Source organism: Symphalangus syndactylus, chromosome 2, assembly GCF_028878055.3.
Source record: "Symphalangus syndactylus isolate Jambi chromosome 2, NHGRI_mSymSyn1-v2.1_pri, whole genome shotgun sequence".
Classification (NCBI taxonomy): Eukaryota; Metazoa; Chordata; class Mammalia; order Primates; family Hylobatidae; genus Symphalangus; species Symphalangus syndactylus.
Window position 1 is genome coordinate 35,249,651 of NC_072424.2, and position 15,035 is coordinate 35,264,685.

At 42.9% G+C, this 15,035-nt stretch overlaps 1 protein-coding gene across 5 annotated transcripts in view; it reads left to right on the top strand.

Annotated features, from left to right (window-relative positions):
- The window catches only part of PCGF6 (polycomb group ring finger 6), a 47,252-nt gene that overhangs the window by 11,381 nt on the left and 20,836 nt on the right, over positions 1-15,035 (top strand). For all 5 annotated transcript variants that reach the window (XM_055250360.2, XM_055250367.2, XM_055250376.2 and 2 more), the window contains one exon: positions 7,925-7,952. In XM_055250360.2, the coding sequence (XP_055106335.1) occupies positions 7,925-7,952 (28 nt within the window). The remainder of the gene's footprint in view (positions 1-7,924; positions 7,953-15,035) is intronic.

Below are 15,035 nucleotides of genomic sequence, written 5' to 3' on the forward strand. Positions count from 1 at the left end.
GAGAATCACTTGAACCCAGGAGGCGGAGATTGTGGTGAGCCGAGATAGTGCCATTGCACTCCAGCCTGGGTGACAGGAGCGAAACTCCGTCTCAAAAAAAAATAAAAAATAAAATTAAAAGGAATTTTTTTTTTTTTTTTTTTTTGAGACGGAGTTTCACTCTTGTCGCCCATGCTGGAGTGCAATAGCGCAATCTCGGCTCACCGCAACCTCCACCTCCCGGGTTCAAGCGATTCTCCTGCCTCGGCCTCCCGAATAGCTGGGGTTACAGGTGCCAGCCACCATGCCCGGCTAATCTTCTATTTTTAGTAGAGACAGGGTTTTGCCATGTCAGTGAGGCTGGTCTCCATCTCTCGACCTCAGCTGATCCGCCCACCTTGGCCTCCCAAAGTGCTAGGATTACAGGCAGGAGCCACCGTGCCCGACTTAAGGAATTATATTTTTAAAAAATTATTTTGAGAGTCAGGCATGGTGGCTCATGCCTGTAATCCTAGCACTTTGGGAAGCAGAGGGTGGAGGACTGCTTGAGTCCAGGAGCTGGACACCAGCCTGGGCAACATGGTAAAACCCTGTCCCTATAAAAAAATACAAAAAGAAAATTTTTTTTTTTTTTTTTTTTTTTTTTTGAGACGGAGTCTTTCTCTGTCCCCCAGGCTGGAGTGCAGTGGTGCGATCTCGGCTCACTGCAAGCTCCGCCTCCCGGGTTCACGCCATTCTCCTGCCTCAGCCTCCTGAGTAGCTGGGACTACAGGTGCCCGCCAACACGCCCGGCTAATTTTTTGTATTTTTAGTAGAGACGGGGTTTCACCGTGTTAGCCAGGATGGTCTCGATCTCCTGACCTCGTGATCCACCCGCCTCGGCCTCCCAAAGTGCTGGGATTACAGGCTTGAGCCACCATGCCTGGCACAAAAAGAAAATTAACTGGCCATGGTGGCATGCACTTGTAGTCCCATCTACTAGGGAGGCTGATGGGGGAGGATCGACTGAGCCCGGGAGTTTGAGGCTGCAGTGAGCCTTGATTGCACCACTGCACTCCAGCCTGGGTGACAGAGCAAGACCCTGTCTCAAAAAAAAAAAAATTATTTTGGGGAAATGTAACACTTTCCACTAATCACAGCAGGAACTTGGATCCACTTTTTATACCTTTTTTGAAAAGTCAGATATTGTAATACAACGATGGTAAACATGTGATGGGTGTGCCACCATTTCTTCTTTCTTTACTTGTAGTAGAAATCAATAATTAATCATAGCAGGTTTTCCTGAGTGAGACTTGACCACAATGCTCAAGGCAGTCATTACCATTACTAAAGTTGTTGCATTATTAACGCATTCCCTGCTGTAGAGGAAAAAGCCCTACCTTGGAATAGGAGATTTGGATTTAAGTTGTAGCTCTGTTTTCTAGCTTTGTAACCTTGAATAAATTGCTTTTGTTTATTCATAAGGTATGTATATTTTATATATATATATATATATATATATTTTTTTTTTTTTTTCCCTAGACAGAGTCTTGCTTTGTCACCTAGGCTGGAATGCAGCAGCACAATCTCGGCTCACTGCAGCCTCTGCCTCCTGGGTTCAAGCAGTTTTCCTGCCTCAGCCTCCCAAGTAGCCGGGATTACAGGCGCATACCACCATGCCTGATTTTTTTTTTTTTTTTTTTTGTATTTTTATTAGAGGTGGGGTTTTACCCTGTTAAGCAGGCTAGTCTCGAACTCTTGACCTCATGATCTGCCTGCCTAAGCCTGCCAAAGTGCTCGGATTACAGGCATGAGCCACTGCACCCAGCCTCATAAGATGTATTTATACGTGTGTATGTATGTGTGTATATATATATACATATATATGTATATATACGTATATATGTATATATATACGTATATATATGGGTTTTTTTTTTTTTTTGAGACAGAATTTCGCTTTTGTTGCCCAGGCTGGAGGGCAGTGGCGCAATCTTGGCTCACTGCAACCTCAGTCTTCCTGTTTCCATCTATTCTGCCACCTCAGCCTCCGGAGTAGGTGGCATTACAGGTGCCCTCCTCCACGCCCAGCTAATTTTTGTATTGTTAGTAGAGATGGAATTTCACCAGGTTGGCCAGGCTGGTCTCGAACTCCTGACCCTCGTGATCCGCCTGCCTCGGCCTCCCAAAGTGCTGGGATTACAGGCGTGAGCCACTGCACCCGGCCTCATAAGGTATATATTAAGGTCCTGCTGTGTAAATAAAAATTGAACCTTAGAAATTGTTGATTATGATGGGTATTCAGTGTACCTCATAAGATAGTCCTTTATCTGTTTTTTCTTCCTTGAGACGGAGTCTTGCTCTGCTGCCCAGGCTGGACTGCAGTGGCGCGATCTCGGGTTACTGCAGCCTCTGCCTCCTAGACTCAAGCAATCCTCTTGCCTCAGCCTCCTGAGCAGCTGGGACTATAGGCACACACCATCATGCCCAGCTAGTTTTTTACCATGTTGCCCAAGCTGGTCTTGAGCTCCTGGCTCAGCAGTCTACCCCCTTGGCCTCCCAAATTGGTGGGATTACAGGCGTGAGCCACTGCACCTCACCCTTTTTATTACATAGAAAAGCATTTATGTTACCACAAAAGTTAGGCTATTGGGGGTAACCCCTGTTTTCATGGCAGGACAAGGGGAGTTTTAGTCTGATGGAAGCACAAGGGCAAATTTGGTTCAGTGCTTGACTCTATTTGACTTGGAGGAGGAAAAACACTGAGGTGGGTTCAGCCTCTTCACTAATTTCTCTGTTACTGGAATATGAAATTAGATTTCTCTCCTAAATTGGGTATGCATTTTTTTTTTTTTTTTTTTTTTTTGAGACAGAGTTTCACTCTTCTTGCCCAGGCTGGAGTGTAGTGGTACGATCTCGGCTCACTGCAACCTCTGCCTCTAGGGTTCAAGCGATTCTCCTGCCTTAGCCTCCCCAGTAGCTGGGATTACAGGTGCGTGCCACCATGCCCGGTTAAGTTTTTATATTTTTAGTAGAGATGGGGTTTCATCATGTTGGCCAGGCTGGTCTTGAACTCCTGACCTCAGGTGATTCACCCACCTTGGCCTCCCAAAGTATTGGGATTACAGGCGTGAGCCACTGCGTGCAACAGGGTATGCGTGTTTTATGGTCTTTTTTTTTTTTTTTTTTTTTTTTTGAGATGGAGTCTTGCTCTGTTGCCCAGGCTGGAGTGCAGTGGCGCGATCTCAGCTCACTGCAAGCTCCACCTCCTGGGTTCATGCCATTCTCCTGCCTCAGCCTCCCTAGTAGCTGGGACTACAGGCGCCTGCCACCACACCCGGCTAATTTTTTTTTATTTTTAGTAGAGACAGAGTTTCACCATGTTAGCCAGGATGGTCTCGATCTCCTGACCTCGTGATCTCCCTGCCTTGGCCTCCTAAAGTGCTGGGATTACAGGCATGAGCCACTGCAGCTGACCGATTTGTTTGTTTGTTTGTTTGTTTTTGTTTTGTTTTGTTTGAGACAGGATTTTGCTCTTGTTGTCAAGGCTGGAGTGCAGTGGCATGATCTCGACTCACTGCAACCTCTGCCTCCTGAGTTCAAGCAATTCTCCTGCATCAGCCTCCTGGGTAACTGGGATTACAGGCATGCACCACCACGCTCAACTAATTTTGTATTTTTAGTAGAGACGGGGTTTCTCCTTGTTGGTCAGGCTGGTCTCGAACTCCTGACCTCAGGTTATCCACCCACCTCAACCTCCCAAAGTGCTGGGATTACAGGCGTGAGCCACCGTGCCTGGCTTTATGATCTTAATATAGACTCTTATCCTTTTTGTTCTATAGTTTTTTTTTTTTTTTTTTTTTTTTGAGATGGAGTCTCGCCGTGTCGTCTCGCTGTGTCGCCCAGGCTGGAGTGCAGTGGCGCAATCTTGGCTCACTGCAAGCTCCGCCTCCCAGGTTCACGCCATTCTCCTGCCTCAGCCTCCCGAGTAGCTGGGACTACAGGCGCCCATCACCACACCCGGCTAATTTTTTGTATTTTTAGTAGAGACGGGGTTTCACCATGTTAGCCAGGATGGTCTCGATCTCCTGACCTCGTGATCCGCCCGCCTCGGCCTCCCAAAGTGCTGGGATTACAGGCATGAGCCACCGCGCCCGGCCTTGTTCTATAGTTTCTATGTGTAAAATAGATTATAAAAAGAAATAACCCAAGACAGACAGTATAGTATGTTGAAAGAGTATAGGTTTTGAAGACTAACTCAGAGTAGGTAACCCTTGGGATGTAACTTCTCTGAACTGATAATCAGTTTCTGTATTTCTAAACTGGAGGTTACAATAGCAACTCAAAGGACTGTTGTAAGAATCAGCATATGATATTCTTAAGTCTGAATTATTATCAATATGAGTATTGAAATAATGCAGGGTCGTTCAAAAATAAAGGTTAAAGTGGTCCGTGGTGCTATAGTACATACACCTGCATACCAAACAAAATGGAATCTTACGAGATGTGTGATACAGCAAATATTTAATGCCATTTTAAGCTCAGTGGTGTTTAGTAAACCCTAGAGTATCCCACTCTATGCTGCCTTAGTCCAACAAGAGTATTGTGTTCAGCTCTGGGTACCATATTTTAAGAGAGATGTTCGTAAACAGGTATAACCAGAATGGTAAAAGTTTGAAAATATGTCATATGTGGTAGCGGAAGGAACAAAAATATTTCGTTTGGAAATAAAGCAATGGTAAGTCCCTCAAATTAGTTTAAAATCTTTAAAGGGTTACCAAATAAAAGAAAAATTGGTCTGATTCACAATACCAGAAGACAAAACTATGACTTCTAGGTATATGTTACAGGGTGAAGCGTGTTTGATTAAGTGGAAGCAAGTAATTTTTTTTTGCTTTTTTGAGATGGAGTCTGGCTCTATCACCCAGGCTGGAGTGCAGTGGTACAACCTCGGCTCACTGCAAGCTCCGCCTCCCGGGTTCAGGTGATTCTCCTGCCTCAGCCTCTTGAGTAGCTAGGATTACAGGCATATGCCAACAAGCCTGGCTAATTTTTGTATTTTTAGTGGAAACAGAGGTTTACCATGTTGGCCAGGCATGTCTCAAACTCCTGACCTCAAGTGATCCACCTACCTCGGCCTCCCAGAGTGCTGAAATTACAGGCATGACACACCGCACCTGGCCGCAAGCAAGCAATTTCTTTTTTTTTTTTGTTTAGGATTTTTTTTTTTTTTTTTTTATACTTTAGGGTTTTAGGGTACATGTGCACAATGTGCAGGTTTGTTACATATGTATCCATGTGCCATGTTGATTTCCTGCACCGCAAGCAAGCAATTTCTAACAAAGTCACCCACGAATGAAATTGCTGACTTGTCAGTTAAGCTGTCTTTAGATATTCAGGCAGAAGCCGATGCCCATGTACCAGGTATTCTACAGAGATAATTCTTATAATGAATGGGATGTTTTATTTTATAACTCTAAGATAATATGATAATTTAACATTCTACTTATGTGTATATTTTATATTTATATGTACATTTACGGATTTACAGTTTATATATTGATATAATTTCATATAAAATAATATATCATTTATAGGTTTATTTATAATATATAAATATATATTTCTGTATCTCTATTACTTTTTTCTTTTTATTTATTTATTTTTAATTTATTTTATTTTTTTTTTTTTGAGACGGAGTCTGGCTCTGTTGCCCAGGCTGGAGTGCCCAGGTTGACTCCCTGCAACCTTCACCTCCTGATTTCAAGCAATTCTCCTGCTTCAGCCTCCTGAGTAGCTGGGACTACAGATGCACACCACCACGCCTGGCTAATTTGTTGCCCAGGCTGGTCTCGAACTCCTGAGCTTAGGCAATCCACCCGTCTTGGCCTCCCAAAGTGCTAGGATTACAGGCATGAGCCACCGCGCCTGGCCTCTTTTTTTTTATTTTTTTGAGATGGAGTCTCGCACTGTCACCGGGCTGGAGTACAGTGACACAATCTCGGCTCACTGCATCCTCCGCCTCCCGGGTTCAAGCAGTTCTCCTGCCTCAGCCTCCCAAGTACCTGGGATTACAGGCATGCACCACCATGCCCAGCTAATTTTTTGTATTTTTAGTAGAGATGGGGTTTCATTATGTTGGCCAGGCTGGTCTTGAACTCCTGACCTCATTATCTGCCCACCTTGGCCTCCCAAAGTGCTGGGATTACAGGCATCAGCCACCATGCCCACCCTATTTTTTTCTTATAAAGAGTACTTTGCCAGGCATGGTGGCTCACGCCTGTAATCCTAGCAGTTTGGGAGGCCAAGGTGGGCAGATCACGAGGTCAAGAGATCAAGGCCATCCTGAACAACATGGTGAAACCCCGTCTATACTAAAAATACAAAAATTAGCCAGGTGTGGTGGTGGGTGCCTGTAGTCCCAGCTACTCGGGAGGCTGAGGCAAGAGAATCGCTTGAACCCGGGAGGCAGAGGTTGCAATGAGCTGAGATCACGCCACTGCACTCCTGCCTGGGTGACAGTGAGACTCCGTCTCAAAAAAAAAAAAAAAAAAAAAATGAGTGTTTTGGAGTCTGGGTGTGGTGGCTCACACCTGTAATTCCAGCACTTGGGGAGGCTAAGGCAGGAGGATGACTTGAGGCCAGGAGTTTGAGACCAGCCTGGCCAACATAGTGAGACCGTATCTCTTAAATTTTTTTTTTTTTTTTTTTTTAATTAGCCATGCATGGTGGCACATATCTGTACTCCCAGCTGCTCAGGTAGGCTAAGGCAAGAAGTTCACTTAAGCCCAGAAGGTTGAAGCTGCAGTGAGCCGCTACACTCCTGCCTGGGTGATAGAGCAAGACCCTATCTCTTAAAGAAAAAAATGAAAGAAAAAAAAGAATAGAGGTGATGCAATTGTGAACTTGTCTAATCTTCACAACATAAGGAAGAAAGAACATTGGCTTTGATGTTAGGCACACCTGAGTGTGAATTTCAGTTTTATTACCTACCATATCTGTGTGACCCAAAGCAAGTTATGACCTCTGTGAGCTTAATTTTTTTTCATCTATAGAAAGGGGTCTAATACCTCATTTGCGGGGCTATTGTGAGGACTAAATGAAAAACATGCATATGCGTATGAATACCTAATTCAATGCCCATAGTACTTTCTCAACAAAAAGTTAGATCCCCTTGTCTTCCCTCATGGCTTAAAAGTAATTGATTTAACCAAGAAATCTGTAGGCTTCTAGGTGAAAAGGAAACTGAGTAAAATTATGTCCAGGTAATTATTCTGCGAGACAAGCAATAGGAAGCGTAGCAGCCTTCTTGTAAGAAATTTTATATTGTAAATGTTACTATAGAGAGAAAAATCACATTAATGATGATTAAAAGAAAAACATGAAATTAGACTTTAAGCTGTAAAATGTTAGGATGCTAAATGTGGGGTGAGGGGGAATCTAATATTTAAGAATGTACTTTTTCCTGGAGATCTATTGTACATCATGATGACTACAGTTAATAATGTATTATATACTTGAAAATTGCTAAGAGTAGATCCTAAATGTTCTCACTACAGTAAAATAAGTATGTGAGCTGATAGATATGTTGATTTGCTTGATTTTATTAGTTTACAGTATATATGTATCTTAAAACCTATAGATATACACAATTTTAATTTGTCTATTATCCCCTAATAAAGCTGGAAGAAGTAAGTAAATTCTCATATTTTCCATCAAAAAAATATACTTTTAACTTCTAAAATTAAGTATAGAAAGTAGTGTAAAATACTGGATAAAACTGCCTTTACCTTAACCACTAGGTGGCAGAAATGACAATTACATTTGTTTATTTCATAAAACTTCAGGTGACTGTGTTCTAGAATTACAATGAATTGATGTTTCTCAAATATTTATATATGTTGTTTTATGATTAACATATAGCTTAAAGTATTAAATATTGATTAATTTTGCTCTCATTTTTCAGTGCTAATGAAGGCACGGGACATTTTAAGGTATTTTACTTTTTTTTTCATTCATTTCACAAGAGGACTCTGTAGCACACAAATTCGAGTCAGATTAGCAACCAAATGGAGATTGTATAAATAAGTTATTTAAATATGAAGTACATTTAATAATATTTTTATAGATGTATGAATAAAAGTTAAGTAGGGATTGGTTCATTCAGAACAGTAGTCTAAGGAAAATTAAGTGAATACTTTTTAAAACTAAAACCAAATGCTATGTTAATTTGATGATAAAAAATGTCTCAAAGCATTTTTTGCGTAGTTGACATTTAGAGTTAAATATGAGCTTAAAATTTTATTTGCATGTAACATTTTTTGCTCAAGTTATTTTGCCCTACTTGTTACTTCAATTATTCACTGAAGTTTTAGAGGTAAGAATGAACTCCTTTGTAACATATTTAAGTTCAGAGTTGATTTAAAGATTCCAAAATCACAGGTACCACTGTATACAGTGTTACTACTATAATGTGAGTCATCAGGAAAAGGTAATTTTTTCAAAAGGGGTAAATCAGACCTTATAGTTACTTGGGAGGTAAATATACAAGGAATAGGTGACTTTGATCTGTTTAGATTTTCAGTGACTTTGTCAAGAGTCTGTACTGAAAGTTAGGTGAATTATACCTAGTTGGATATACTGTACTGTTTTATGAACACACTAGCTCAGAGACATGAATTAAAGCATAGGAAGAGATAGGTAATTCTCTGGATGAAGCATATTATACATATGTCTCAGAGATTGATGTGATAGAGGGAATGCAGTTTTAAGTCCTTGCGATTTTTTTTTATGGAGTCTTCTTCTGTGGCCCAGGCTGGAGCGCAGTGGCGCAATCTTTGCTCCCTGCAACTTCCGCCATCTGGGTTCAAGCGATTCTTGAACCCAGCCTTAGCCTCCTGAGTAGCTGGGATTACAGGCATGCACCACCACGCCCGGCTAGTTTTGCATTTTTAGTAGAGAGGGTGTTTCACCATGTTAGCCAGGCTATTCTCAAACTCCTGACCTCTGGTGACCCACCCACCTGGGCCTCCCAAAGTGCTGGGATTACAGGTGTGAGCCACTGTGCCCGACCATAAATCCCCATGATTTTTGATAGCGTTGAACCTCTTATAAGTTGTAAAACATCAAACCACTCGTGTTCAGCTTTAGGAAATTCTCATAGCCATGTAGTGGGTGGGATAGTGGCAGATACATTTTTGTATGGTTTAAGCACAGGGATATATGCTACCAGTGTTCCCTGAAGATGTCTGTCTAATAACCTGCAGTAGTCAGTCCAACAGAGTTTTAAAACCTCACGAAGAAAGAATTAGAGAATGAATTGAAATATTAGGCCGGGTTCGTTGGCTCACATCTGTAATCCCAGTACTTTGGGAGGCCAATGTAGGTGGATTGGTTGGAGCCAGGAGTTCAAGACCAATCTGGGCAACATAGGAATACCCTGTCTCTCAAAAATAAAAATGTTAGCTCTGCGTGGTGGCATGGGCCTGTAGTTCCAGCTACTCAGGAAGCTAAGGTGGCAGGATCACGTGAGCCTAGGAGATTGAGGCTGCAGTGAGCTATGATTGCATCACTATACTGTAGCCTAGATGACAGAGTAAGACTCTGTCTTAAAAACAGAAAAGATAATGTATTAGTCTACTGCTTCCTCAAAAACACATGTGCAACCCAGAATATATAGTTGTGGTTCTTACACGTCAGAAAACATGATAGCAATATCACCTTGAAGTGTTCTTGCCAAAACATATAGGAAAGTGATTATGCTTCTAGATTTAATTACTAATTTACAAGAAATACAGGGGACAAACAGATGTATTAGGCCGGGTGCGGTGGCTCACGCCTGTAATCCCTGCACTTTGAGAGGCCGAGGTGGGCAGATTACGAGGTCAGGAGATCGAGACCATCCTGGCTAACAGTGAAACCCCGTCTCTACTAAAAATCCAAAAAAAATTAGCCGGGCGTGGTGGCAGGTGCCTGTAGTCCCAGCTACTCTGGAGGCTGAGGCAGGAGAATAGCATGAACCTGGGAGGCGGAGCTTGTAGTGAGCCAAGATCTCACCACTGCACTCCAGCCTGGGTGACACAGCGAGACTCCGTCTCAAAAAAAAAAAGAGAGAGATGTATTAAATGACACTGTAGGAACGTAATAAGCCAGAGCAAGATAGTGGAAAACTGCTTAGCAACCAATTCTGTTTCTTCAGCAAATAAATTAAAAAGGAAAGAGATGAAGAATAAACCTACAGGTGAAACCTATTGATAAAAGTAACTTAAGGGACATATAAATTAATTACATTGTATGCACATTATTTGGATTTGATTTGAAAAATATATATATTTTTAATAATAACCCCAAATTGGGCTGGGGACATTGGGTCATGCCTGTAATCCTAGCACGCTGGGAGCCCAAGGCAGGTGGATCTCCTGAGTTCAGGAGTTCGAGACTAGCCTGGCCAACATGCCAAAACCCTATCTCTATTAAAAATACAAAAATTAGCCAGGCATGGTGGTGGGCACCTATAATCCCAGCTACTTGGGAGGCTGAGGCAAGAGAATCACTTGAACCCGGAGGGCGGAGAACTCAGCGAAGTGAGCTGAGATTGTGCCACTTCACTCCGGCTTAGGCGAAAGAGCGGACCTCTGTCTCAAAAAACATAATAACCCCAAATTGGAAACAATGTATATAACCTATTAGCTGATGAATGGATAAACAAAATGTATCTTCATATAATAGAGTATTATTTGACAGTAAAAAGGAATGAAGTACTGATACATGGTCTGACATGGGTAAACATTGAAAACATGATACTGATACATGGTCTGACATGGGTAAACATTGAAAACATGATGCTAAGGAAAAGAAGCCAGTCACAAAAGGCCATCCATATATTATATGATTTCATTTATCTGAAATGTGCAGAACAAGAAAATCCACAAGAGCAGAAAGCAGATTTGTGGTTGGCAGAGGCTTAGGGAAGAGGCTGAATGGGGAGTGACTACCAAGAGGTACAGGTTTCTTTTTTTCTTTTTGGGGATGGAGTCTCACTCTGTCACCCAGGCTGGAGTGCAGTGGCGCAATCTCGGCTCACTGCAACCTCTGCCTCCCGGGGTCAAGCAATTCTCCTGCCTCAGCCTCCCAAGTAGCTGGTATTACAGGCGCACCCCACCACGCCCAGCTAATTTTTTGTATTTTTAGTAGAAACAGAGTTTCACCATGTTAGCCAGGCTGGTCTTGAACTCCTGACCTCAGGTGATCCACCTGCCTTGGCCTCCCAAAGTGCTGAGATTACAGGCATGAGCCACCTTGCCCAGCCAGGCTTTTTTTTAGGGTAATGAAAATATTCTGAAATTACATAGCAGTGATGGTTGCAAAACTTTGTAGATATACTAAAATCCATTTAATTGTACACTTTTAAAGAGTGAATTTAATAGTATGTGAATTACATCTCAATAAAGCTGTTGATTTTTTTTTTAATACCTAAGCCAAGATTCAATAGAAACTTTGAATAGAAACATTGTTTGTAATTTGCTTGGTGTAAACATTTTGGGGATATAAAAATGTATCTGGTTGAAACAATATATGCTTGGCTAGGTGTGGTGGCTGTCGCCTGTAATCCCAGCACTCTAGGAGACCACGACGGAAGGATCACTTGAAGTTAGGAGTTGAGACCAGCCTGGGCAACATGGGGAAACCTTGTCTCCACTGAAAATACAAAAATTAGCCCGGTATGGTGATGCATGCCTGTAATTCCAGGTACTCAGGAGGGCTGTGGCAGGAGAATTGCTTGAACCCAGGAGGCAGAGGCTGCAGTGAGCCAAGATTGCGCCACTGCACTCCAGCCTGGGCTAGAGCAAGACTTCATCTCAAAAAAAAAAAAAACAAAAAACAGGCCGGGCACGGTAGCTCACACCTGTAATCTCAGCACTTTGGGAGGCTGAGGCAGGCGGATCACGAGTCAGGAGATCGAGACCGTCCTGGCTAACACGGTGAAACCCCGTCTCTACTAAAAATACAAAAAATTAGCCGGGCATGGTGGCAGACGCCTGTAGTCCCAGCTACTCGGGAGGCTGAGGCAGGAGAATGGCGTGAACTCAGGAGGCAGAGTTTGCAGTGAGCCAAGTTCGTGCGACTCCACTCCAGCCCAGGTGACAGAGCGAGACTCTCTCAAAAACAAACAAACAACCAAAAAACTGGCCGGGCACGGTGGCTCACGCCTATAATCCCAGCACTTTGGGAGGCCGAGGTGGGCGGATCACCTGAGGTCAGGAGTTTGAAACCAGCCTGGCCAACATGGTGAAACCCTGTCTCTACTAAAAATACAGAAATTAGTGTGGTAGCTCACGCCTGTAATCCCAGCTACTTGGGAGGCTGAGGCAGGAGAATCGCTTGAACCCGGGAGGTAGAGGTAGCAGTGAGCCAAGACCACGCCATTCCACTCCAGCCTGGGCAACGAGTGAAACTCCATCTGAAAAACATATATATGTATATGCTTATGTTAGAATTTTTGTTTGAGCACCTTACTGGTTATATTTTTTTCATGAAATCTTTTAGTTTTCTCTTTAGTAATGACAGCCCTATAGAACAATAAAATCATTTTCTACTAAGTTTAAGAAATTGGGGCCGGGTGCAGTGGCTCACGCCTGTAATCCCAGCACTTTGGGAGGCCAAGGCGGGTGGATCACCTGAGGTCAGGAGTTCGAGACCAGCCTGACCAGTATGATGAAACCCCATCTCTACTAAAAATACAAAATTAGCCAGACGTTGGTGGCGGGTACCTGTAGTCCCAGCTACTTGGGAGGTTGAGATAGGAGAATCACTTGAACCCAAGAGGCAGAGGTTGCAGTGAGCCGAGATTGCGCCACTGCACTCCAGCTTGGGTGGCAGAGTGAGACTCCATCTCAAAAGTTAAAATCCGCCGGGTGCAGTGGCTCACACCTGTAATCCCAGCACTTTGGGAGGCCGAGGCTGGTGGATCACGAGGTCAGGAGATCGAGACCATCCTGGCTAACACAGTGAAACCTCGTCTCTACTAAAAATACAAAAATTAGCGTGGTGGCACATGCCTGTATTCCCAGCTACTTGGGAGGCTGAGGCAAGAGAATCTCTTGAATCCGGAAGGCAGAGGTTGCAGTGAGCCACGATCGCTCCACTGCACTCCAGCCTGGGCGACAGAGCAAGACTCCATCTCAAAAACAAAAAACAAACAAAAAAAGTTAAAATCCTTTACATAAAGAGGAAAATGATGCAAATAATCTTAGAGACAAATGGCTCACAACACTAACAACTCTTCAGTGCTTACTATGTGACAGGTATTTTTATTAGTTATTTACATACATTAACTTATTTTCATGATAATTGTATGAAGCAGGTGCTATTTTTATCTGTTTTCCAAATAGAGACACAGACAAGTTCAGGAACTTGCCCAAAGACTCACTATTAGAAAATGGCAGAACCAGGGTTTGAGCCCAGGTAGTCTGCCTGGAGTGCCTACACTCAACACCTATTCTATATGCTGTACTGTGGTAATAACGGGCAGACCATTTATCAGTTGCTCAAGTATAACAAGCAAGCCCAAGACACCTAGAAAAATAAAATACCTATCTAATATAGACTCTATGAGTTTTAGTTGGGAAAGTTCTTAAGAACAAACTACTGTACAGATAGGAAAGCTGAGTGCTGTAAGATGGAACAAATGTGTGCCTCGGTTCCATAGGTAGCCATTCTAGGCTCCCAGTCTGTAAGTCCTAAAAAAACACTTTGTGCTTTTCCTGTAAGGGACTGTTTAGTTCTGATTACTTCAGCTTTTCATTTGCGTGAGGTCGTAGCATCATTAGTTGTCTCAGAGAGATGGGAGCTGGGTAAGCATTAGTTTTTACTTTCAAACTCTGTCATCTACTTATCACCTCCTACGCCTCAAACTGTTGGGTCCCACATTCCAGCCACATGTGTCTAGATAGTGATCTTTTTATTTTTCACTTAAAAAAGAAATCCCTGGCCGGGCGCAGTGGCTCATACCTGTAATCCCAGCACTTTGGGAGGCTGAGGCGGGTGGATCACGAGGTCAGGAGATTGAGACCATGCTGGCTAACAGTGAAACCCTGTCTCTACTGAAAAAAAAAAAAAAAAAATTAGCTGGGCGTAGTGGTACACGCCTGTAGTCCCAGCTACTTGGGAGACTGAGGCAGGAGAATAGCGTGAACCTGGGAGGCGGAGCTTGCAGTGAGCTGAGATTGCACCATTGCACTCCAGCCTGGGTGACAGAGTGAGAGACTCCGTCTCAAAAAAGAAAAAGAAGCCGGGCGCGGTGGCTCAAGCCTGTAATCCCAGCACTTTGGGAGGCCGAGGTGGGCGGATCACGAGGTCAGGAGATCGAGACCATCCTGGCTAACACGGTGAAACCCCGTCTCTACTAAAAATACAAAAAAAAATTAGCAGGGCGTGTTGGCGGGCGCCTGTAGTCCCAGCTACTCGGGAGGCTGAGGCAGGAGAATGGCGTGAACCCGGGAGGTGGAGCTTGCAGTGAGCCGAGATTGTGCCACTGCACTCCAGCCTGGGTGACAGAGCCAGACTCCGTCTCAAAAAAAAAAAAAAAAAAAAAAAAAAAAAAAAAAGAAAAAGAAAAAAAAATCTCTTTATTATGAAAATTTTTAAACTTATACAAAAGTAGGCAGAATAGTATAATAAACTCCCATGTACACACCACTCCAATAATTATAAATTCATGTTAAGTGTCCTTTTATGGCAACATAGTAATGATACTACAGTTTTTTAAATTAATGATAATCCCTTGATCAGATATTCATGTACTATTTAAATTTCCTAGATTGTCCCCTGAAAATTGTTGATAGTTTTTCAATCAGGGTTCAGTAAGGTCCATACATTGTAATTGGTTAATGTATTTGTCATTTACACCCGTTAATGTTTTTTAGTCTCGCCATTCGTCTTCCATCTTGTTTTTTCTTCCTTGCAGTTTTTTGGGTTTTTTGTCTGTTTGTTTGTTTTTTTAGACGGAGTTTTGCTCTTGTTGCCCAGACTGCAGTACAATGGCACGATCTTGGCTCTCCGCAACCTCTGCCTCCCGG